General features: G+C 41.6%; 1 protein-coding gene and 1 non-coding gene across 3 annotated transcripts in view; one reads left to right on the top strand and one right to left on the bottom strand.

Annotated features, from left to right (window-relative positions):
- Positions 1-26,885, bottom strand: part of Pbx3 (PBX homeobox 3) — a 200,677-nt gene that overhangs the window by 3,627 nt on the left and 170,165 nt on the right. The window contains exons 6-8 of one of the 2 annotated variants that reach the window (XM_055600787.1): positions 3,532-3,697; positions 1,871-1,983; positions 967-1,056 (exon numbers count right to left, since the gene is read on the bottom strand). In XM_055600787.1, coding sequence (XP_055456762.1) covers positions 967-1,056; positions 1,871-1,983; positions 3,532-3,697 — 369 coding nt within the window. The remainder of the gene's footprint in view (positions 1-966; positions 1,057-1,870; positions 1,984-3,531; positions 3,698-26,885) is intronic. The other variant, XM_055600788.1, reaches the window with a different exon arrangement.
- On the top strand, positions 26,462-26,563 carry LOC129671807 (U6 spliceosomal RNA). Its single transcript, XR_008719398.1, has one exon. It is a non-coding gene; the product is annotated as a U6 spliceosomal RNA (small nuclear RNA).

Below are 26,885 nucleotides of genomic sequence, written 5' to 3'. Positions count from 1 at the left end.
AACAGCGTCTTATCAAGCCTCATCAGTGAAGATGGAATTCATGTCTGTAAAATGCTGCAGGCAATCATGGCTTCATATTTTATCACATTGATAAGGATATCGCACATTCTCTGAAGCATTTCAAAACACTTAAATGAAAAAGGAGAAATGCAACTAAAAGGCTTTTTATATGGCTTGTTGTGGGTTATTATGAGTTATTTATAAACCCAAAAAGAAAGATTTGACATTTCAAATGTAAAAGATTTGAGTATTTAATGGTCCTTTTTTTTCCTTTACAATTGAACATCCCCAATCACTTTTAAAATCATTAATATTTATTCTCTATAGCAAATAATATAGCCCTAAAAAGGGAGATTCTCTCCACTTTCCTCCTGTCTGTACCATGTGTCCCAGAACAGGGCATTCCTGACTCCTCCTTTCAGTATTTGCCATTTCCCATCCATGTCAGGGTAGGAAGCAAGGGAAAGTTTTGTGAATCAGTAACAAAGATTACTCTATCATTAAAGCGGACAGGACATTAAACTCCGGGGTCCTCTTTTGCACCTCAGGCCAGCAGCCAAGAATGGGGTTCTTTGTTTAGCATGGTTGCTGATGTACTGGGCCTCCAAGGTTATCACCTTCACCTGCTCTATGCTGGGGGATTTTCCTGCTGCTTGATTCTAAGATAAATGACCCATTTCCCACCATCTCCCAAACACAGCACGGCTTCTAGGAAATGGCATCTTAATGCGCTGGTAGTTAAGTCCCCACTGATGACAGGACACCAGCCCCCTTGGGCTTCTGTGAGGGCTTCAAAGGACAGCTAGGTAACACCAGGCACTGAGGGCCCTAAAATAAAACCATAGCAAAGATACTGCTGCCCCAACTGCCAGCAAGATGTGGAGCCAAGTCCAGGGACTATTAACTTGTTCATTAGTCACCGTTTCCCTGACACGATTCCCATAGTTTGCTCCCCAGGGTACTCACGTTTAAGTTATGTGGACTGTACAGTGAGTTTGCTCCAAGGCCGTCACTGTAGCCTCCCGTCTGATTGATAACATGACGGAGGGTATCCACCTAGAAGTGAGACGAAACAGAATTCATCACCTCCATCCATTAAAACATCATCACTTACAAAAAGGAACAATTTGAATTATGCGTGCCACAAGGGTGGAGCATCTTCAGGGAAAGACAAATTTATCAATCAAATGTGACTGGAGTGATTTTAAAGATTCCTTGAATATTTAAACTCACACATCTTTGTTTTTCACACCAGCCAAACAATAGCATCTTCATGGTACTGCAGACTTTCTATCTATAGCAACCAAATGTGTGTGACTATGGGTGAAAACCTACTCAGAGATAATGAATGCTGAATCCACCCAGCCCTCCTGCTGCCTCCCCTGCACCTCGTCCCTACCACCAATGTATAAGAGTAAGACTGCTTGGTCTCAGTTAAGAGGACAAGAAAGGGGTTAAACCTGGAATCTACTTTAAGAATTCAGGTTTCAGTTTCCTGACTTACAAAACACAGGAATAAAAGAGCAGTATGTTCTCTTGTTCATTCTTTTTCTTTCCTTCTCTTTCCACCCCACTCCCTCTCTCAGGCACACACAATTTTCTGTTCTGTCATAACAAAGGCCCCCTCCCCCATCTCCATGAGCTCAAGCCAGAGCCGAATGCATTCACAAAGTTCATCAGCTTTGAATCATCAAAGGCATTGTCCACTTAACTTCTCATTCAATTAAGAGGTGGGCAAATGTATCCCATTTGGATGCACCCAGCACAGGTTCTGCATGGATGTGCAGACCACTTCCATGGGTCAGAGCGGGGAGTTTTGAGCCCAAACCCTACCCTGCCAGAAAGGCCCCAGCTGGGGCATTTCTCCTACCTGTGATTGCACATTGGCTCCGACTTGGGACCCTTGGTAAGAATCCCCATTCAGACTCTGCATGTTCATGAACATGTCCCCAGAATTTGGGAGGTTAAAAGAACCAGAAGAACCTGGAAAGGAAAGAGTTAAGTAGCTGAATAACAGAGAGCTACACACACACAATCCCCAAAGACCTAGAGGTAGGGAAAGGAAAAGAGACAGAAGGGAGAGGCATTTCCAGCTTTAGAAGGACAGAGCATTAACTAGAGCTCTAGACGGTCCTGCCACTCATGCTACACACAGGAAGAACCTTATAGAGGGAAAATCCAAAAGAAAAACCAGAGACAAATCAAAAAGGCAGAAAAGCACTCAGGAGCTGGCCCCAGCCTTCTCTTTGTTTCCATTTCTCTCAGACTCAGTCATCAAACGAGCTCATCACTGTTGCTGTCATAGTGGAGAATTATCTGAAGAAGACACATCTTTCTGATGCTCTTTCCTAGCCATAACTCTACCTTTCCATTCACCAGTGTCTGTGGCCCATTAGAAATGATGGGAGTGTGAGAAAACAGACAGCCTTCCTTCTGGACTTTTAAATATGTACTTTAAATTCTCCTTAGAAAGCCTCCAAGTCCCCCAAACCGATCTGCTAGGGCAAGCTATACCTTTTGCTGACAGTCAAGTTCCCTGTAATTTAAAGACATTTGTTCTAACTCTATCATGAATGCCACATAAAATTTCAACAGAATGTTCTGCGTAAGGAGTCAAAAGTTGTGTATTTATAGCCAGCTGTGGTGGCATACACTTACAATCCCAGATGTTCAGCTAAGGCAGAGGAATCACAAGTTTGAGGCCAGGCAGAGCTACAAAGTGAGTTCAAGATTTTTCTGGACAACTTAGTAAGACTATCTTAAAAATGAAAAATAGCCGGGTGTGGTGGCACACACCTTTAATCCCAACACTCAGGGAAGCAGAGGCAAGAGGATGTCTGTGAGTTGGAGACCAGCCTGATCTACAAAGAGAGTCCAGGACAGCTAAGCTTACACAGAGAAACCCTGTCTCGAAAAACAAAACAAAACAAAAGAAACAAACAACAACAACAACAACAAAAAATCCTCTCACCAAAAATAAGGGCCAATTATATAGATTGGTGGCAAAGGACTGAGCTTTGCATATGCCTTGGGTTCAATCCCCACTACCATCACGACCAAAAAAAAAAAAAAAAAAAAAAAGGCAATGCATTCATGAGTTGAATATCATACCCTTATGTGTGAGCCCAGCAAGCCACGTGGCACAGATAGAGGCTGCATCTGGGGCCTGAAACCAAGTGCACAGGAAGCGCAGCAACCTGCTGCGGCACTCTGACAAAGCACAAATGAGCCTAAGGTGACACACAGAGCAGTATGTGACAGAGCTTTGCCTATCTGCTGATTTAAAGGCCATAACTGCGTATAAAGGTTCCAGAATCTATGGGAGCAAGTGGCATTCACTGTGAACAGTGGGTTTACCAGCATGGACCGCGCCCTTATTTACTCATCTCTAAAACAAGCCCGCAAGTGAATACAAATTCCCCCTGAAAGCCCCAATGTGCACCCAGCGAGGCTGCAGTTTCAGGACCTATGGGGTGGGGTGCTGTGGCAGAAGCCTGTGTGGCTGAGCAGGGAGCGAGCGTTCATACGCACCAGAGTTTGGCGTGGTGGGCGAGTTGGTCTGGTTGTTCTGCACTGCTGCAGCCACTGCGTGTGCGGCTGTCACGGCTGTTTTTGCAGCATAGAGATTGGCCTCCTCTTGGAATTTGCCGATGTTCTTCTTGTACCTGATTCGTTTGTTGCCAAACCAGTTGGACACCTATCAAGTACACGAACAGGGAATGGAAAGGGTAAAGAGGTCACAAAGAAAAAGCCAAATGTCCTGTGCTTGCTATGGGATAACAAGAGGAGCCTCTGCTGACACAGCGCCCTGCCTGCCACTTCACACCACATGGGTAGTGCATAATGGTTTTAGGGGTTCACTTTCCATTTTGGCATACTCTTTCCAATTCTAATGGATGAACAATGCTTCCTGGAATTAGCCAGGGGAACAGTAATGGCTGGGAGCCCTGCTCTATGTGCATCAAACATAGAAATCAAACTACTCAAAGAAGCTGAGAAGCTACTGGAAACATTTGTTAAGTTAGGGATTAAGAAGCGCATTTGAAAAAGAATGACCTATTGTTCTTTTGTGGACCTAGAACAATTTTGGCAACTACTTAGTAGAATCATGTTTCATCTACTGAAGAGGGACATCAATTAATAATGGATGAAAAATCCCTTTGTCTCCTGCTTTGGAAGGCAGTGCATGTCTGCCAAGATGGCTGCTCAGGCTCTGCCAGTTACTATGTGGGAAGGTTCAACTTGAAAACTCAAACCATCTCAGTAAGGTCAAGTGCAAATGCAGAGAAATGGCAGATTCCATAAGATAGAACACACGGCTTTTTCTTTTTTTCAAACCACTTATGATGTCAGCTATTACAAATGTGAAAGAGGATGTTGGCAGAAGGCTGATTTCATCACAACTCATAGACAGCAAAACTATAACCCCAATACTTAGTGTTCAGATTCACACCTTGTGCCCAGATCCATAGTTGAGCTATATAAAGAAGCTAAAAGTCACATAGCCATATATGAGGTATGCCCAGTGCTATATCATAGGAGGAGTTTGCCTCTCTTTTGTTAAAATAACAATTTAAAAATATTCCCAGGAACTGCCTATTAATCTAGCAGCGGCACCACTGGGGTGGTATCAGAGCCATTGTTCTACCCTAGGTATTATCCATAAGAGCTCCTCAGGGGCCCTGAGCAGAAACAAGGAATGGGATGCAGTTCAGAGCCCTCCAACCCAATTTTCTACAGTGGGCAGCCCTGCTGGCCACCTCTGCCAAGTCTTTAATTGCTTTGGAAATGGTGCTCTCATTCTTCAACTGATGGCACTCACCCTTCTGGAGAAGACTAGAAAGCCCTGGCAGGGGATCCCTGAGAGAAAGACAGTGCTGGCCTTACTGTTGCCCATATGCTACCCTCGGGGCACTACACACACACATGAGCACACTTGAGAGGATCTATGCTGCCGCACAGGCTCCTCACACAGAAATATGGAAAAACCTATCAAAGTGCCCAGGCCACTCAGATATCCTTCAGCACAGCATTCAGCCTTTCAGTGATGTCTGCCAACCTGCCTAGAGCTCATTCTTCCCATGGTTCCTTCACATTTTATTCCAACACCTGCTTCTTCCGTGTGTGTGTGTGTGTGTGTGTGTGTGTGTGTGTGTGTGTGTGTCCTCCAAGGATCACCTCTTAGACCTCTTCTCTTTCTCCTCATCCACAACCGAAACCTTCAGTGATCCTCTATGTGTATAGCTCTGAGGTTTCTCTTTCTAGTCCTAACATCTATGAAGAATTTTAGATCTCAATGTTTAGAGCCCCAAGAAATCTGTATAAGCTCCAGAAATCCTAGTTTAAGAGGAAGGGCAGGTGCTTCTCTTCCTTTTCCTCTATGCTCTACAATCCCCACCTCCAGAGATGTGGTGCCCACAGCAGAATCCCTGGCTCTATCCCTAGATAGCATTGAGTGGGCATATACTTTCATGTGGACTAAACAAAACAAATCAAAGCAAAACAAGAACCAGTCTGGCTCCCCTTCTCCTGTCTCACTGGTCTTACTTCTGACAAGTAGAAACTCATGAAATGAGGTCCATGCATAATGCCATGGGGCCTTTGCTTCCTGCCGCTGCAATTCCCACTCCTCCCATTCTTCCTACAGCAGCCGGCTGCAGCACGTGTGTGCAGGGGTGGCGTGCTGGGCAGGCATTCTGGAGCAACAGGGACAGTCTGGCCAGCTAAGCTGGAGCTTGGAGGAGAGATGAGAAGAGTCATGATGCTGGTGTGGGGCTCAGGCCTGGAGAGGGAGTAGACTTCAGAGGGATTTCTGTACAGGAAGAACCAGTGCCAGGGAGCCTTATGATCCCTTCCCAAAGTAGAGTTATGTCATTCTAAAGACTAATTTATGTTATGTGTATGTATGTATACCTGTGTTTATATGCACTGCATGTGTGTGAGAGCTTGAATAGGCTAGACAGAGGATATCAGATGCTCTGGAACAGGAAAGGTTCCAAGATCTGAGGCACTTGATGTGAGTGCTGGGAACTGAACCTCTTTTCTATAAGAGCTCTTAACCACTAAGTCATCTCTCCAGCCCCAAATTATGTCATTCTAAAAAGAAAACAATTGGTCTTGGGTATAGTGTTGGTAAGGTGCTTGCCTAGCATGCCCAGAGCCGTGGTTTCATCCACAATGCCTCATAAACCAGGCATGGTGGTGTATGCTTACAATCTCTAGATTCTAGGGGTAGAGGCAAGAAGGCCAGAAGTTCAAGGTTATCCTTGGCTACACATCAAGTTCAAGGCCAGCTTCCAATGCATGAGACCCTGTTGGAAGGAGGGAGGGAGAGAGGAAGGAGGAAGAGAGGGTGAGGGGGAGACAGAGAGAGGCCACAAAACCAAAAGCCAACTAATTAAGCAACCACAAGCCCCAAAGACTCAAGATAGAAACAGTACACAAAGGTTCAAGTCCTGATAGTGCTTGTTAAATCCTCTTGGAACCCACCCCTCCTTCCGTAGTTTATAGCCTCAGCTTAGAAGGCACATCTCCAGCTGGCATGTGCATGGCTGCTTTTATACATAACAGCCCTCTGGCTTTCCAGAGTTGGCCAGAAGGCCTTAGAAAGAGTTAAGTACTGACTATATTGTTTATAGTACAAAGAGAGACAGTCCTGGTTGACGGCGAATCTGGCATTTCTTAAGCATAATTAATGAAAATTCCCCAACTCTGAATTTAGCAGCAAAGGCCCATCTTAGAAATCTCTTCTCCTCAACAATTCTCTGTTGGATTCAGTACTTTGTAGTTAATATTACCTTGACAATCAGAGAAGCTATAATACATTAATGAAACCTAGCCCAGAAAATCAGATTACAGCTTTATTAACAGTTTCATAATTGAGGAATCTCTACCATGGAAGGCTTCATCTCTGGATATGTAAGAATCCTCTGTTTATGCACACCCCTGGACCAATCAAACAACAGTCATCACTAATAAAGGTTTATTTAATTCTCACAGTAAAATTTTAATATCACCAGCAGCCTGGGGAAGCTTTAGCAAGTGGGTTTGCTTGACATCAGATCGTTTCCATTCTGCCAGTCCCAATACTTCTTAATCTTTAATATCAAGGCAATTAAAATTAATGGCCACTCATCTGCAGCTACTGTGGGCAGTGTTTCCTTGACATCAATTGTTTGATGGGATTACCTAGAGGTTAAACTAACAAGCAAGGTTTAATTGGAAGCAATGAAAGAAGCAGTGATCATACGTTATGTTTAACCTGCATAACCACATCTAAATGAATATCTAGAAATGTTAAACTATTTCTCAAATTAAAATATGCACATCACACACAGTGTGATCTCACAGATTTGGGTACTATGGCAATGAGCTAGTAAGTTCACACAGCGCAACCAAGAGCAGTGTAATTAATATAGAAACTGACACCTAAATTCAGGAACGGTTTTCATCTTTTAGAAATGGATACAATTACTTGCAAAAAACCCATGGTTACTCAGTGGGAGGCACAAAGTTACAGGGCCCGTGACCCTTCCTGCAGTGCGCACAACAGAGCCAGCCTGCAGAACGGGCCACTAAGGACAACCTGCTCTACCATTGAACTTGATAGTCTATACATAGGTCCCACAGTGGAAACAGACAGGAAATTGGTAAGGGGAAATGGAATACATTGTCCTGTGCTTCCCTCCTGAGTCTCACATAAATGATTCACAGCCCTGGCTGTGTGTGTGGGGAATGAAAAGAATTTTCATATTAATTAAAAATGAGAAAAAAAAACACAAGCACTCTTCTCCTTCTGACATTTGGTGTGCCTGGCCTCAGATAGAGTCTCTGGCAAAGGAGCAAGAAGGGTACTCTGTAGGTTGCTGAATTTCTCTGGAACTTTCTCCCAGGGCAAGAATTGACAGGAAAACCTTCCAGTGTCTTCATGTCCCCCACCTACATCCTGCAGATCACCACTTTGAACTTTGAACTCAAATAGTCATGTCAGATGGAGGTATGACCAGATGAAGGTTAAATGGTCAGGGCTCACACTCTGCTTTCAAATCTACATTACGTCACTTAGAAGCTGAGCGACTTTGGACAGGTTGAGTCCTCACTCATATAAATATGTATGATAATAGCACACCCTCCTTGAAGAACAGTTGGGTGTGTTGGTGGTCAAGGCATGTGCATTATCTGGTCACTATTAGCATTACTATCATCTGTGTTCAATCAATGAAGGAGCAAAAAAGCCAGACCATTCACAAGTTGCCCCAAATCATACAGCAAAATATGATAGATCCAGAATTCAAACCAGGACTTGCCCTGAGTGTTTTCTGATTTTCTGAGAATGTTTACTGAGCATGTTACAGTCAGTATTGTCTTTTAGGTGCTATGGGGAGATGAAAAACAAACTTCATGGCTCAGTCTAACTTTATGGTCATGAGAGCAATGATGGCCCCTCAAAACAGCAAACTGTAAAGGAAGGTGATGAAGTGACACTGAGATACAGAGATGACCTAGCAGTCTGAGAAATCAGAGGCAACTCCCGAGGTAAGGAAGGAGCTGAACTGGGCCCCGGCTTCAATCTCACTCCTGGTTTTGGTGGCAAAACCCTCCAGAAGCTCACATCAATACCAACAACCAGTATGAGCTGGGGCCTCCTCTCTCCAGGCCTGACTGAGTAATCACTTCTTCTCTAACTCTTTCCTCTCATCTCTCTTTGTTGGCAACAGAGGCAGGAAAAACCATTCTAAGGGAAGAGGCAGGGAGCATCCAGGAGTGTTTCTGGAAGAGGCAAAATCTGAGAGGAAGATCAAGGAGAGAGGGAGAGGCACTGAGATGTGTGAGAGCCAAGATCCCTGCAGGTGGGCCAGCTGTGGTCAAGAAGGGCAGAGAGAGCCTGACAGTATGCCTAGAAGGCACCACACTGCTGCAGCCCCAGGTCCACTATGTGGTAGCCGATGACAAGGGTAGCTGGAGCTGCACCTGTCCAGTCCTGAGAGGCTGCAAGCATTTTGCCAGACTCCTCCCTAAAGTAATTTTGAAAAATCATGTACTCGTTCACACATTTTTTATTCCTTGCACATTTTTAAAGTTGGCATCTACAATTTTTCATTATAAGTCTTAGAGTTATAAACAATGTTGTTCAGTATTTCATAAATGTTGACATTTCAAAATAAAACTGCAACACTACTCTTTAAAATGTAGCCAGCCAAAAACAATAGCACAACAATTCAATGCTATCCACTTTAAAACATACAAGCGCATTTCTTGAGGTTCAGAATTTTACATTATTTTTGTTCTTAAAAGTATATTTCCATTTTATTCCTTGCCCATATTATCCTAATGCAATATACTTTTATGCCTGGCATAAGAAATATATGGAAATTTAAACATTTAAGTTGTTTTTATTTCCTATAATTATAAAGCTATACACATTTGATATTTCCTTCTGGATTAAGCTGTCATTGCACTTAATCTAAAAGTGGTCAAAGCCATATAAATACTTATTTTGATAAATAAAAGTACTTATTTTAAACAATAAATGTAAAGTTTATAATACATGCATTTCTTGATCAGAGAGGCAGGGGTTATAAAATTCTGAACAAAGCATATTATTACTAATATGTTTCATATTATCCTTTTCTGAGGACCAAAGAAGGGCTCATACTTGGGGGCAAAAAACTCTGAGGTACTGGGTCAATTATTCTTTCAGAAAATGGGAGAAGATGAGAAGTGGGAGAAAGAAAAGGAAAGAGAGTGACATGAAGCTTCCTGAAGCAACCTTAAGGAGATGAGCTTGAGGAAGAAGAATAGACTCATACAAAAGCTTCATCAGTGATAGTTTAAGCCTTCTGCATGGATGCCGTCAGGAACATCATTACCTACTGCTTGGAGTACCAGGGCCTCCCCTGGAAAATGCTGCCTGAAGTGGTTGGGTTAACTCTGGCTAGAAGTTAATCCCTCTGTGACCACAGCCAGGAAACCCTAGGGCAGGGTGTGCCTGAATAAGGCCTTTTTTACTGTAAGCATGGGGCTTATTTGGGCAATCACTCCCATGGGATACAAAGAGGATTTAGAGCTAGACAAAGAACAAATTGGTCAACTCCAGGAAAAGATACTACGACTAAAGAAATGTGTGTGAGAGGGAGAGAGAGAGAGTGAGAGAAAGAGTCAACAATATATATATATAACCTCTGACTAACCTTATTAAAGAATTCATCTTGAGGAATTATTTAGAACTACTTGTACAAAGATATTTTCCACAATCCTACTTACAATAACAACAACAACAAAGATAAAATTTATAGGAACCTATATGATGGAAAACAATCATTGATTACAGATCATGTTGAAGATAAATACTTATTGACATGGAACAATTCATAATATACTGCAAAGGGGGAAAAGTTATTTTTTTTTCTTTCATACAATATGAGGTTTTTGTGTGTGAAAATACCCACAGATAGATATAGCTGCATATGTATACACAAATATGTATGTGTGCAAAGGAAGGAAGTATGGCGCAACCATCCAGGTGTCATTCATCCAGGGTGAATTTTGTTGGTACACACTACTGAGCAGATATTAATTCTGTAAAGTACTGCCATCTGGCATCCTGTACAGCCATGTCAATGGGCGCTCACCCTCCCCTCTGCACCTTCTGTTGATAGAAGCGTCATTAGGAAGCTTTGCTCATAAAGCGATTACTGAATATAGCAGCACATGACTGTGGTCTCAGCACTGAGGACATTGAGGCAGGAGGACTGCTTATGTCTAGAGGACCAAGACCAGCCTGGGCAACATAGTAATTGAAAAGCCACACAACACTTATGCGTTCTATGCTAGGCCCCAAAGCTACAGGAATCAACTCTCATTCCTTATCTGGGAGAGGTGTCAAGTAGCATAATTCTGAATATAAAATTAAAATCACTTTGTAAATCTCAAGCCAATAAAATTTCCCAACAGCTTTGTATTTAAGAAAAATTCCATGTTAAAATAAAAAGCTAATCCATCTACAGTGTCTATACAGCCACCAACCGGCAACTTAATAGCTAGTTTTAATTTTATAGAAGTGCATTTCCACTTCTATCACATTTCTTTATCATGTTAATAACAACACGAAGAAAGGAGAAAGTCCTCACTTTAAGACTTAATCTGCACAAGTGTCGGGTGCTGGCTCCTCCTCCACGGCAGACTGTGTCAGGGAGAAGAGACAGCTGACATGGAAGTATTACCATCAAAACTAACAAAATGAAAATTTATGAAGCACAGCTCTTGACAAACTTGCTACTGTGTCTTCTCATGTTTACCTGTGATGCATGCTTTATGTAGTGTGCCTAATTAAGCAAGCATTATGGAATGCTGAATGGAAAGCTGTGCAAAATGGAACATGGCAGTGTATCTGCATGGTTAATGTTTTACCTCTATCAAATAGTTTCTCCCTAATCGATACATTCTCATCCCCATGCTGTAGCTGTTTTAAACGAAGGATAGGAGCCAGATGTGTTGAGCTTTTAAAGTAAATGTGCTGGTAAACAATGATCCTTACTCATTCACTCCTCTGCCCCCCAAGGCAAAAATGTCTGGTAGCTTCTGAAGGGCAGAAAGTCTAGAAAACTGTGTGGTATGAGTCCCCAGAGGCTCTAAAGGACAGGCAGACAAATGGTCCTGAGAGCTAACCAGAGCCTTCCCAGCTCTGCAAGTTCCTACCAACCTGGCTGGGGGCCAGTCATGAGAGTTAAGGCTCACTTGCCCTGGGCCACATTAGGGGCTATGACACCCACTCAGGGTGAGGAAGTAAAAATTAAATTTTCCATTACAAAACTATAATCCAAGCCTTTTATATCTCCACTTTAGAAAATAAACTCCAAATTTATAATTAGTGGCTTGAAAACCAACTTTTGGAACACAGTCTACTTCTAAAGGAAGAACCAAAAATATTTGAGATTCTGCCTTCTCATTATTTGATGTAATTTAAAGCTTGTCAATTTAAAATACTTGTCAAGACATTATTTTTGTTTGTTTGAAGCTGTGAAAAATTTTATTGGCGTCATGTGCTGACACCCTTACAGCTTGGCTTTGCCCTTTCTCCTTTGCAAATGATAGACTGATAACCACTCGTGACATTCACAAAGAGACTCATCTGCAAGAGTCTATAAACCATCAGCCTCGCGGCCACAGTGCACAGAAAATGACACTGCTCATCTTCCTAAAACACGTGCTGAGAGCAGCTTCTACAGATGGTATGTCCTTGAAGATTACTTCTTTTCCACTCCCTCAAATAAAGTCATTTCTCCTACTTCTAAAAATAAAACTAGGTTAGGTAAACACTCCATGCTTTCCTTCCTAGGCTCCAGAGAAGCCACAGCATCTCACAACAGGGGCACTGCAGCTACACAGCAGCTCTCACTGGTGTTCTAGAAGGTGGAACTGTCACCAGGAAACACAGCATCCCGGAATCCAAACCCAAGGGTATTCTAAATAATGATATGGTAGATTTTTACCCTGAGATGTTTCCTATAAATCTAATGCCAACAAATAAAACATAATCTTTTATACAGTCCTATATTTAAAGCCCTAGCCAAGCCTTGCTTGTTCAGCACCACTGCCCAGTACACATACACCAGTTTCTTTTGAAAACCCCAGGAAAAAAGTCCTCGACTTTCTTTCCTTCTCTTTATTATTATTTCTTACAACACTGGAGATCAACCTAGGGCTTCCTACACACTGCGAACCACTGGCCCCTGACTGACTTGGTTCAAAAGGGGACTATCTAGCCTCTGGGAATCCTGCCTCTGAAAACACATGAATACACCTCTCCCAAGCCACATCACATGCACTTAACGAGTAAAGACTACAGCAAGGCTAGGTCTGTGAGAGTCTAACAGACACATTCCTTCCCCACCTGGACCCCAACGTTCTGGAGTCTGTGAGAGTTTTGGGGCTGGGTGTTGGGCTGAGTACACTGATTTGTTGGAGGCCAGGGCCTCCAGCAACTTTTCCCTCTCTGAATTCTTCATAAGGTCCCATTGATCAGCTCCCGCCCTCGAATGCTGGCTGAATGGATGCTAAAGTAGCACTGACTGGGCACTCACAACACACTACTCTGTGCTGTGCACTCTGTACTCCATAGATGATTTCGATAAGCACCGACTCTCGGAAAGAGACTCAGCACTCCTAGCTTACAAACAGAACATGATTCGATTAAACAGCCTGCTCTAGGTGTTGGCACTACTAAACGGTGAGCAGCTTGGTCAGAAATTCTTCTATACTTTGCTAACTGCACATGGATCTACAGTTGGGGTACAAATTTCTCAAAATATATGATATGAAAGGGCACTGCCACTGTCTGGTAGAGGCCATGAGTAACTCAGATGAGTTTTGGCTAGGAGCTGGTGTACCTGCAGGGCAATAGTTTAACAAGTTGAATAAGATGAAGAAAAGGAAAATTCCCACTCTAGAATGTCCTTCCTTTGGCTTTCTTTCTATTGTCACCTGACACAGTCTTTTATCCTTTTTCTACCCTGGGCGCTGCGATCTGCCAGTGCAAATCACACACTCGGGCCACTGACAGTCTTTGCCAGTGATCCTGCTTTTGGCCTCATCTCTGGCCAGACTATTCATCCCACACATCTCATGAATGCTGGAAAGGCAATGAGTTCCCCAAAGCAGCCCTCTTATCATTGCTTTGACCTCTTGCCTGCAGTCTTATCTTCATCCTCATTCTGTTGGTCACTATACATCCTTTTGTAGTAGCAAGTGTAAACATTAACAAAGGCTTCCTAAGTGCCAAGCGCCATGCCTAGCTCTCTATTTGTGGCTATCAATCCACCCAACAACCAAATGAGGTAGGTTTTTTTATTTTTCCTATTTTATAAACAAGAAAACAAAACCATAAGGAGTCTTAATAACCTTTCCAAGTATGCAGCTAGCAAACAGTAGAGCACACAAGCAAACCATGCTGGGCTGAGTTCAGAACACAGGCCCATCTACTTGCCTTTCCTTTAGGCTCCCTTTTCTACTTAAAAAATAATCTTTTAATTCTATTTCTACGAATGAAAACTACAAACACATGATTGATGCTGAGCACTAAATGACTGGACACTCAAGTGTTTACCTAAGTTTCCGTGTCTCTGTGTAGCTATGTGTATGTGAATGCAGGCGACCTTGGAGGCCAAGGATACTGGATGTCCCAGAGCTGGAGCTACAGGTTATTGTGAGTTGCAGCATGAGAAGTGAACTCAGGTCCTCTACAAGAACGGTGTGTGCTATTAACCATGAGCCATCCCTTCAACCCCACAAGACAGACTTTTCAAAGAAGCAGTGCTCGGTTTTGTTGGGGTGTCGTCTATTTTTTCTTTTCAATTATGGTCATCTCTGTATTTCATTTTATTATTTCCTCCTTTCTACTCTTCTTGGTCTCATACTAGTGTCCCTTAATATTCTAAGATAGTTCCCTATTATTTAACTACACCCATCTGTGTGTATATAGTATAATACATATATACACACATACCATACATCAATGAATACATATGCTATATACGTGTATATTTAAATTTATACATTTATTTCTAAGCAAGGCCTTAGGAGAAGTCAGTGCAATTTTGATATACTATGTTTCCATTATCATTTAATTAAGATATTTTCAAATTTCTACTGTAGATTCGTCATTGACCCAGGGGCTATTGAAGATATTGGTTAAACTCCAGACATACAGAAACTTTCTGGTATCTTTTTATTACTGATATCTACTGTACTTCCACTGTCATCAGAAAGCATACTCTCCTTTAACTTGTTCAAAACATATTAAGGAGCCACACTCAGTAGAATCTGACTGTTATTCTGGCACTCAGGAGGCAGAGGTGAGAAGATTGAGCTACATAGCAAACTCAAGGTCAGCCTGTGCTAACTGAGTCCCCGTCTCTCCCCAAAACCTAAATATATAAACGAGTAAGTAAATAGAAAAATAAAATGTATTAGAGAAGCTTTAGAAGTTATACAAATATTGAAATATATATCATGTACAACTAGTGGATACAGTATCTTATGTAGTTGCAAATTTATGCTCAAATCTGTATTCGTGGTATGTTCCAGACCCACCAACATCAACATTAATCTAGAATCTATGAGAGGTAGAACCATTGCAGACCCTTTGTTTCAGAACTTACAGAATCAGGGTCCTGAAATCTGGATTCTGACAGGTCTCTAGCTCATTCTTATGGACACTAAAGCTTGATAAACACGCCTCTGAGTACATGTTGAAATGTTCATGTGTGTCTATCTGCTGCTCAGTAATAAAAAGATATGGAATTCTCCTGGTGTGATTTTTGGATTTTACTTTTTCTTTGAAATTACTAAATTGTGTCATAATTTTGAGTAGATGTTACTGGGGGCTCCCAAATGTAGAGTTGCTATCACAACATTATTTTGTATCACCAGTAAAACCTTTTGTCTTGAAGTGTTTTAAATCTGGTATTGCTTTCTGTTGGTTATTGCTTTCCTGAAATAACCAATATATTTTTTAGGTTACTATTCTTGCTTTTCCTATGTCCTTATATTTTAAGTATGTCTCTTAGAGAATACATAATTTTCATTTTATATTCTATTTGATTATGTTTTTTGCTTACTTAGACTATCTGATATTACGATGATTATTGATATATTTGGGAATCCTATCATCTCATAAGTACTTCTAAGCTGTTTCACTTACTCTGTATCTCCCTCCTCCCTTTACCCCTCTTTGGATTAGTTTTTACTCTATATCTCCTTGGTATTTATTTGAAAATTACATAGCCCTTTAGCACCCTTAAAGTGACTAAAGATTTCATACTCCTGACTACTAAAGCTTAACACTAACTGGCACTGTATTAATTGCCATTTCCCCAGAAAATGCAAGGTCCTTAAAATATTCTCCTTCATCACTTACAAGGCATTATCACCATATATTTTAATTCTATGCACAATATAAACAAAGTAAGACATCAGTATCTTATGCAATAGATTTTGATCCAAACCCACACAGCTACCCTCTGCTTACCATTTTCTATCTTTCATCATGTCTGAAATCTTTTTACTTCTCTATGAAAAACTGTTCATATATATATTAACAGTATATATATATGAAAATGAGACAAATTCTTCCAATTTTTGATTAAAACATCAAAAAATTTTGACTTCTTATCAAAAGACATTTTTGGCAGGTATGGAATTCTCAGCTGACATATGCTCTAAATCATCTGTTTGATGATGTCGACCCTCCCTGTCACAGCTCTGTTATTCAGTTAAGTTAGTGGATGGCATAAATGTTGTTTTTTTAAGCACAATCTTATTTTCCCTCTGGATGCCTTTGTTTTGACTGTTTAGTGTGGATTGCTATTTATTTATTCTGTGCTGAAACTACAGCTCTTCATGACTTTGGAGCTTGGAATCTGCCATAAGATTTGCAAAGCATTCATTTATTACATGTAAACTGATAATGCACTGCTGGTGTTAGAATTATTTTTCACAAATCTAATCATGCATCTCTTCAGAATACTCTCCTTATTCTATGGGATAGCATTTAACACTACATAAGATTATGTACAAATAGCCTAATAATTATAACCTTTGCATTTGATATTAATTAGGTTGTATGATATCTCACACAATTGCTTATATTGTAATTACATGAACTATATCAGTGTAGGTCCCATCACATACACTTATGTATAAATCTATACATGTGCTCATGAATGAGAGCATATATGCATATACATCTAACTCTTCTTTCCTAATTAGGCTATAAGCTCCACAAAGGCAGGGTCTCTGTGGCATTCGTGATATAACACTACCCAACGACTCTGAAGTTGTTAGTTTAATGATATTAGGTTAATTAATAGACACAAAGACATCTAAACCACTCAACCTCACAAGTGTAGACCCTCCCCAGTCAGGCCCAATTTTGACTTGGCAATATCACAATCCTGGCATCTTAAGCCACTTACCAAGCAAACATTTCATATCTGGGTTGAATGCTGCTGGGCATTAAGAATATAGCACTTAATAAGACAAACAGTTCTGCCACATGGTGATGGTAGCTGTGGCAGTGCACACTAATCTCTGTGAGTTCAAGGCTAACCTGGTCTACAGAGTGAATTCCAGGACAGCCAAAGCTATACAGAGAAACACACACACACACACACACACACATACACACACACACATGCACACACACACACACACACACACACACACACCCCAGTTCAAACTAACATGGAATTTTCCATCTCTAAGTGAACACTACTCAACAGTTCAACCTCTAAAATTAATTATGGTGAGAGCTGTGGAGGAAAAGGAGCTATGTGAACATGAAAGGCAGAGCATAAACTGGCTATCCAGGAAAGCTAGTTCTGAAGGAGCAGAAATCAGTACACCATTTTCCAGGTTCCGGTGTTTAAAGAAGATCACCAGAGAAACATACACATACTTTCTACTTACGCCTTCTGGCTCTGATGGCCACCTACAAGTCGTTTTCATATATTTTCTCACTGAGACAGCCGTACCTCTTTTTCTAGCCCAGTGGTATATTTGAAGAAAGTAGGTAGAGGTACAAAGAATTACTCAGGGCCACAAAGCTAATAAAACAGTCTGAGACTTTGAAGTCATCAACCTTGATTCCTAGAACATCACCTCCATAGAAGAAAACTGTCTCTGGCTGCCAGACAGATCAGCTTTCTGTGAATGGAGTTTTCTTTGCTTAGAATTTCTTTCCTCCCCAGTTTCCTTCTGTGGACAGCTTATCCATGTGTCTCCAGGTTCTACACATCATCTTTTTTACAGGGCCTTTCCTGGTGCTATCAGCAGGAGGTAAGCCTCTCTTCACAGTGTATCTAGGCAGAGCTCATAGGTGAGTTGGGATGGAAAAGCAGCCAATAGAAAAAGAAAAAGGCAGTCAAGGGCACCTTTGTAGAAGGCTTCTGGGAGGCAGCATCACAGAATCATACAGAGGGATGCCAGGGGGTCTGGGCATACATCCTGTACTAATCTGTGTCTTTGCCCTTGGGCTACACCATCTATTTTCTGATCATTCCTTCCTCTTGCTCTCTACCCTGCTGTGGGCCCTGAGGCTGCCCTCTGCCTCAGGCTTGCCAATTGCTGCAGGCTGGAAGGAGATGAGAGAATGGGAGAAAAAGGAGGCCACAGAATCTACTCCCCTGGTACCCTGCCTCTTCTTAGGGCTTGTTACTGGTTTCTCCATGTAACATTCTTCCTAGGTTCTGGCAACCCTTCCTGTATCTCTTGGGGCTAGGAGGCAGCAACAGAACCAACTGCCAACATCATCCGTTGTTTTTCTACACTCTGCCCACAGTTTTATAAATAGTCGCTTTATTAAAATTGTCTCACATTATTCTATTTTGAGCATGCCATCTGTTTTCTGCTGGGACCCTGACTTGCAGATTAGCCTACTGCCCTGACAAGCCTCACAGAAGTGAGGCACTAGAAAGGTGAGATGCAGTGATGAGAGACAGGATGCAGAGGGACTGGAGGGAATACACATGTACACAGAAGAAAAGGACTGGGTAAAGTGAAGGAAGCAAAGCTGGCAAGTCCACATTCAGAGAAGGACTTCCTTGAGGACAGGAAAATTCAAAATCACTTAAGCGTACCATGGGAATAGAATAGTTCCCCTGTTCTCAGGTCTGGGTATAACAAGAGGAGTGTTAGAGATGCCATCAGAAAAGCCCAGTCTGAAATGCATATTTGACACTCCTGGAGTAAGCCCCAAAAACGAGCTAATCACTGCCTCATGTAGACAGCCCCCTTCTCAGATCAAGCAGGTGTCCCTGGAGGTGTCCTTGGTCTGCACTAGGTGTTACAGCCCACTCAAAGAAGTCTCATATTTTTACATCTGGCTCTTTTATTCTTCACACTTTGTCTAATGACAGCATCATCTCCACTAGGACACAAAACAGGAGCATTTAGAACAGAGGGTCTGTCATCTTTTAAAACAGTGTGAAAGAACCTCCGTATCACAAAAGCAGCCATTTTCCTCCAAGCTGCTTCTGGTCTATCTCCGGCACACTTACAGGCAAAATCCATTTCTGCTGGTGTCTGCTGCCAAAGCAACTGAAAAGGCCTTATGGACAGCTGAAACAGATACGGTAATTTGATAGTCATCTCTTTTTTTTCCTGCTAATAATTACTTCAATATGCTTCTTGTTTTAACAGATTTTTAAAATAAGGAAATCTTACTTACAGATTTTAATTGGCTTACTGAATAGTCACTGCTTTGGAGTAAGTAGTTTAATGAGTAAGAGACCTCAGACTACTAACTAGCCTACCTTCTTTGCAGCAGTTTAGGGGAAGGATGCAGCCCTCTGAGAGCCCAGTCTTACATAGGAGCCGGACTCTTGCCTGGGCCCCTGGGACGCAGGAACCACACTGCCACTTGCAGGAAAAAGAAGGTTACAATCCACTCTTTCTTTGTATCGAGCATCTCTACCCCAGTTCCGCCATTCATGAAGGCCTGAAATAGTCCTTGTCAAATCACTCTCTGAACCTCAGACTCCTTATCTGTAAGGAGGAGGTCAATGCTGTCTTCGCTGGGCTGTTAACAGACAGGTCCTGTGCACCAGCTTTAAAGGCTCTGGAGTATGTTAACAGCATGAATAAAGAAACGAATCTAATGTCACTTAACCTCTACTATTTCTGGTTCTCTTCTGTTTAAAAAAAAAAAAAGTTTTTTTTTTTTTTTTTTTTTTTTTTTCTTGACAGTACTTTTCTGTATGGCAGTACTGAAGTATAGGTTAACATTTTTCATTCTAAAAACCTGAGAAGATAGACTCAAAATCAGAATCAGGAGAACAATGGAGGCTTTGTGTCTTAGTAACTTGAATAATCCATGCAAGTTAGCTCTATTCCAAAAGTAAAAGTATATTAATATCCGCTCCACTAATTAAGAATATGTGACAACTTAAGTATGAGTCTCGGGTGCAAGTAAAATTGGCAATAACAGCTTTTGTGACTCTTCAGGTTACTGTGGGAAAGGGAACTTCAGCTTCTTAGCTGAGCTGAGCCTCAAAACAGGAGACTCGATTCTGGTCCAGCTGAATTCTCTACTAAGGACTTTGCAGGATGGCATTGTGAATTAATGGAAGACAGTCATGGCTTTTATCTCTCTCTCCTGTACATTTATGTTTTTAGACATGAGTTTTGAGAGCTATGGCATAGACAATATGTTCAAGAAGAAATTCTTACTCTTTTCCCTGAAACCTCTCTCCCAAATCTTTCCCCATCGTTCTTAACAGCAACTCTATACCATGGATGCTTAGGATGAAGATGTTAGCCATACCTGACTCTCCCTCACCTCTTATTGTCAGCAACCTGCTGGCTGTACTCTCACATCCAGAATCCAGCCAGCTCAACAACTCCGCACTGACACTCTGACCTAAGCCACTATAGTCGTCTGCCTGGATTACTGCAGCTGGTGTTAGTTTCCACTCCCCCACGATCCATTTTCCATCAGCCTCTGTGACAATCCTGTTAGAACACAGGCAATAGCGTCATTCTTCTGTTTCTCACCTCACTTGGAGTAAAAGCTGCAGCCATCCCATTGGCTAACAGCCATGTGGACACCATGGCCTCTTTGGTACCTTCCACTCCCCCTTTACTCAGGCTGCTTCCACCCCAGGCTCACACTGCATCCTCTGCTGAAGCATTCCTCAACAACTGCACAGAGTCCATCTCTCCAACTCTACAAAGCCCTTTTCTTTCCTTCCTCTCGTAACTCCATGCTCTCCATCCTTAATTTTTTCCATAGCATCTATCATTTTTTAACTTGCTATCCCCTTCATTTATCTATTGTTATATTTTCCCACAAAAGCTTACATAATCTCAAGAGCAGGTTTGTTGTCACAGTGCATGTAAACTTTGGATGATGTGAAAAATGTGCATACAGAAAGAGGCACACATTCTAAGTACAGAGCTTGATGGATTTTCGTAACATGAACACCCCCAGGAAGTCAACACTCAGATCAGAAAGCATTCCATCCCCGTATATGGCAACTACTGCCTTTACTTCCAGCTCCTAAGGCTAACATAGCCTCTATCTGAGTCTGTTGCAAATGGAACCATGAGTCTTTAGCATTACGCAAACATGTAGAGCTAAGGTTCATTTTCACTGCTGAATCATAGTCCAATTATACATAAATAAACCACACTGATTTCCCCATTTGTGGACAGTTGCTCTGTGTAGACCAAGCTAACCTTTAACTTAGAGATAGACCTGCCTCTGCTTTCTGAGTGTTAGGACTAAGGGTATACCCTTACCTGGCTTTCTTAACTTACATGTACATTTATAATGAATGATAATTAAGTCAGCCCCTGTAAACTCATAATTCAGATGGGAACATACATTATTAATTCCACTGAAATGTACTGGATATTCCTGATCCCACTCCTAAGTCTTCCTTTTGTCCGTCTCTCCTTCTCATCATATTTGACCACATATGTTTCTACCCCTGACTTCACAGAGGATGGCCATACACTATATATGATCTGCAATTTGCATTTTTCACTTGACATGATGTATCTAGGACACAATGGAATTGACTCACATTAAAATCCATCCTCCCACTGCTGTAGGGGTGTGTCACTGTGGGAATCCACTGTGTTTATCCATCTTTTTTAGGTAAATGAACAACTGTCTACTTTAAGCTTTCAGATATTTCCATGCTACTGATACTCTTCCAATGTCTTAGTATAACTTTTAAGTGAGAGTTTCTCCAGGGAAATTTCATCTAGATGTATAACTGTAGGCTGACTGGCATAGACATTTCTAACATGAATACAACAACCTGTCCGCTGGCAGGAAACAGGGGACCCTGATGTTGCACACAGGCTTAGAACCCTTGGTGTGATTCAATTTGAGTTTTTATCAATCTAGGAAGTATAAAATGTTAGTTCATTGCAGTTTTTCAATTACATTTTCCTGATTGCTACGAGAATGGGGATATTTTCATCTAACCAACCACTTGTACATTCTGTCCCTCACTGAGGTCTTCCCCACTTTTCAAATTGCTTGTCTTTGGGCAGGTATACAGACTGGACTGCCTCTTTACTAATTTAAAAGGGTCCCTTGTATACTAGGATTGCATGTGTGGCTTGCCATGCCTACCTTCTACTGATGCTTCCCCCTTCCCCCACCCCCAAGACATGGTTTGTGTAGTCCTGGAACTCACTCTGTAGACCAAGCTGACCTCAAACTCAGAGATCCACCTGCTTCTGCCTTCCAAGTGCTGGGATCAAATGCGTGTGCCACCACTGCCTGGCTTCCTACTAATTCTTAATTATTAAAGTATTTGAAGCAATAATAAAAAAATTTAGTTTTAAATGTGTTATCAAAAATTGTATTGTTAGACCAGGCATGGTGATCCATATCTTTAATCCCAGCACTCAGGAGGTAGAGATAGCTAAGGCCAGCCTAGTATAAAGAGTAAGTTCCAGGAAGCCAAGGCCATACAGCAAAGCTCTGTCTCAAAAAACAAAAACCAAAAGGACTATATATATATATATATATATATATATATATATATATATATATATATATATGACGAGAACAATATATATATATATTGTTCTCGTCATCTGTTTTCAGTATTTTAAGGTATATTTGTATAATCTCTGATATCTAAATTTAACTATATTTCAGTACAATTTCTCTGTAGGCCACATTGTTCTCTTTTTGGAACAGATGACCTTTCAGACTAAAACAAAAATTCTTTGCTAAGGTCTAGAGAGATGCTCAGTGGTTAAGAGCACTAGCTGTTCTTCCAGAGGACCCAGGTTTGACTCTCAGTACCTATATGATCTATCTAGTTCCAGGAGAATCTAATGGCCTCTTCTGACCTATGTAGGTACCAGGCATGCACAAGGCACACAAACACACATGCAGGCAAAACACGACATAAAGTGAAAAAACTTTTAATTATTTGCTTTCACATCTCAAGAACTTGAACTAAAACTCATAAGTATAGAAATCAATATTTTTAACAGAATAACCATTTCATCAACTTCAGAGATACTAAAAGAGGGATTTGCAGGGAAGTCACTTTTAGACAGGAAGTAGGCAAATTCAGAGAGCTGTCACAATTTAAATGGATGCATACACTGACTGCTGAAAGGCTACACTGGATGAGACAAGATTAGGAAGCATGTCTCGGACAAGTGGGCAGCTCTATGTTACTTCTGTCTCTTCACCCTTTTCTCAAAAATTGCTAGGAAGATTTCAAAACTTAAACTATAGAAAACAAATGGTGTGGCCAGGTGTGAGGGTGGATGTCCATAGCCCCAACTATGAGGAAGATAAGAGCATGAGAATTATATCCACAAGTTTGAGGGTAGCTTAGGCAAGACAGCAAGACTTAATTTCAAATAAAGACAAGAAGCATAAAAACCAGGTATGAACTGGCAAAATGGTTCAGTACTTGCTGCCAAGCCTTGTAACCCAAGTTTGGTTTCTAGAACCTACATGGTGAAAGAACTGACTCCATGCATGTGCCATTGCATACTGTACCCCCCACCCAGAAACAAATACATGGTTAAAAAAAAAAAGTCAGGTATGATCACACATGACTGAAATCCCTACATGGAAGTGTGGGCAGGAGGCAGCAGCACGTTCCGGTCTGGCCAGGCCACAATGAGAAATGCTGTTTCAGTACTTCCTAAAGCATAGAAGCAAATGAATATGAATGCACTAAACACTGTTTAAAAACACTTGTTAAGTGTGTTCCTAGTCATCTTTAGAAGTGAAATCTCCTGACAGAGCAGCCAGAATAAAATCCTTTATTGCTAATTCCACAAGTATATACTGAACATGTCCTAGAACTACATCTACATTGCTACATACCAAAGCTATCAAAAGATCTGGATTATAGAGCTCTTGAAAAGGATATAATGTATGCTATTCCCTAGTATCAAATAGATTGTCTAAAAGCTAAAAACAGAGTGGGAGCAGAAAAACACCAAACACATCAACAACATTCAGGCAGCAAAACAGACCTGGCTGTCAGCTGGCTTACCATATGAGTGCTTTCGTCACAGTTGGGGACATGCCTTGTGCTGTTTAATTTTTATGCTCAGCTTGGATGGGTTTAGAGTCACCTATGAGTCACGCCCTGGGACTGTCTGTGAGGTCATTTCCAGAGAGGTTTAATGAAGGCATGAAGCCCACCTTGAATGTGACAGCAACAACCCATGGCCTGGGGTCCTGAGCTGAATAAAAAGGAACAAGACGTAATGGGGATCAAAGTTCAATTCTCTCTGCTTCCTGACTGTGAACACAATACACCCGACAGCCACACTCCTACCTCCATGCCTCTCTGCCATGAAGGACTGTATCCTCAAACAGAGATCAAAATAAAAAAGAAGCCTTTCTTCCGTTATCTTGCCCCATCACGTATTTGTTCAGAACAAGATTAGCAACTCAAACACCCAAAGTCCCACAGAGCCCAACTCAAATCCAAACACTTTTAGTTTGCTCTTTTCTGGAACCTAGCACATTTTACTCAATGTTTCGAGTGGCAGTCAGTGCTGCACAGTCTGCACAGAGGCATTTTTTAGTAAATATAATGGCAATCCAAATCAATTACATCCCATTTGAAACTGGCAATCCCAAGACTCAAGTTCTATCCCAATGAAAGACTCAGACTAGCCTTATAACTGATAATTTTGAATTCTCTCAGTACCCTTTCAGAAAATAGGAGAATGTAACAGCCCCTCCTGACCCTAGCCATCTGCACGGACGGAGATAAGGAGAAGACCTCCACCCGGTTGCAGAAGGAAATAGCAGCGGATCCAGATGGTCCTAATTCCCTTCCCAAATAGCCCCTTACCTTTTGACTAAAGGCACGTAGCTCTGTTTCTCAGAGAGACCACAGGATGAGCAGATTGCTTTCCCCACCTTTAACAATGGCCTAGTCCGACCACAAAATCTAATCCTTTTCCCACCTTTAACAATAGGTGAATATGCACATATCAGAAACCCCAGATGTCTAGCTGACCTGGTACCCACAATAGACCCTATATCTGCTCCCATGATGTCAGACCTGTAACCCCCTCATCTATCCCTTTAAAAATTGGAGGCTACTGAGAGTCGGGGCTGACTCTAGCCTAAATGTAGAGTTAGCCCCAGCATGCTGGTATAAATTAAAACCTCTTGCTAATTGCATCGATTGCAGCCTCCGAGTTTCCTTCACAGCAAGCCTCTTTGGTAGTTAGACCCCTTGATGGGCCTAACACCTACAATCCAGGAGGAAGCAGAGAACCAACTCTTAAAAGTTGTCCTCACATCTCTGTACACATAATAGCACATGTGTGCCTGTGAATACACATACTAAATAAATATTAAATATTTTAAAAAAGAAGCTGGGCAGGAATAAAAATATGCCATAATTTAATAAGCAAAAGAAATTAAATTTTGAATGTAATCCTAGTTACAAGTCAAAATTTCTCTGAAAACAATATTTTTAAATTTTTATGTTAATCACAGGTTATTTACTTTATATCCCAGCCGTAGCCCTCTCTCTCATTCCCTCCCAATCCCACCCTCCCTCCCTCATCTCCTCCCTGCCCCTTTCCAAGTCTACTGATAGGGGAGACCTCCTCCTCTTCCATCTGACCCTAGCTTATCAGGTCTCCTCAGGACTGGCTGCAATGTCCTCTTCTATAGCCTAGCAAGGCTGCTCCTCCCTCGAGGCGGAGGGGTGGGGGGAGAGGTCGAAGAGCTCACCATTGAGTTCATGTCAGAAATAGTCCCTGTTCCCCTTACTAGAGAACACACTTGGATACTGAGCTACTATGGGCTATATCTGGGCAGAGGTTCTAGGTTATATCTGTACATGGTCTTTGGTTGGAGAAACAGTCTCATGAAAGACCCCTGTACCCTGATATATTTGGTTCTTGTGGAGCTCCTGTCCTTCTGTCCTCTTCAGGTCTTACTAACTCCCCCTTCTTTCATATGATTACCTGTACTCTGCCGAAGGTTTGGTTATGAGTCTTAATATCTGCTTTGATACACTGCTAGGTAGAGTCTTTCAGAGGCCCTCTGTGGTAGGCTCCTGTCTTGTTACTTGTTTTCTCCTTCCTCCAATGTCCATCCCATTTGTCTTTCTAAGTGTAGGATTAACATAGTGAAAATGGCCATTCTGCCAAAAGCAATCTACAGATTCAATGCAATTCCCATCAAAATACCAACACAATTCTTTACAGACCTTGAAAGAAAAATTCTCAACTTCATATAGAGAAACAAAAATCCCAGAATTTCCAAAATGATCCTGTACAACAACATATCATCTGGAGGTATCTCCATCCCTGATCTCAAGCTGTACTACAGAGCAATAGTAATAAAAACTGCGTGGTATGGCATAGAAACAGACAGGTGGATCAATGGAACCAAATGAAAACAATATTAAACAAAAGTTTTTTAAAAAATCAGTGCTTGCTTCGGCAGCACATTACTAAAATTGGAATGATGCAGAGAAGATTAGCATGGCCCCTGCGCAAGGATGACACAAAAATTCGTGCATTCCATATTTTTAGAATTCTCAATAGAGTATCGAATGGCAGAGAAACAGTTAAAAAAAAGGCTCAACATCCTTGGCTATCAGGGAAATGTAAATCAAAATGACCCTGAGATTTCACCTTACACCCATCAGAATGGCTAAGATCAAAAACTCAAGTGATAACACATGCTGGAGAGGTTGTGGAGAAAGGGGAACCCTCCTCCATTGTTGGTGGGATTGTAAACTGGTACAACCACTTTGGAAATCAATCTGGCACTTTCTCAGACAATTAGGAGTAGTGCTACCTCAAGATCCAGCTATACCACTCCTAGGCATATATCCAAAAGATGCTCAAGT

The sequence above is a fragment of the Psammomys obesus genome, unplaced genomic scaffold, assembly GCF_907164565.1.
Source record: "Psammomys obesus unplaced genomic scaffold, mPsaObe1.curated_primary_1811, whole genome shotgun sequence".
Classification (NCBI taxonomy): domain Eukaryota; kingdom Metazoa; phylum Chordata; class Mammalia; order Rodentia; family Muridae; genus Psammomys; species Psammomys obesus.
Note: the sequence above shows the minus strand (reverse complement) of the source record. Positions and strands in the feature narration are given on the sequence as shown.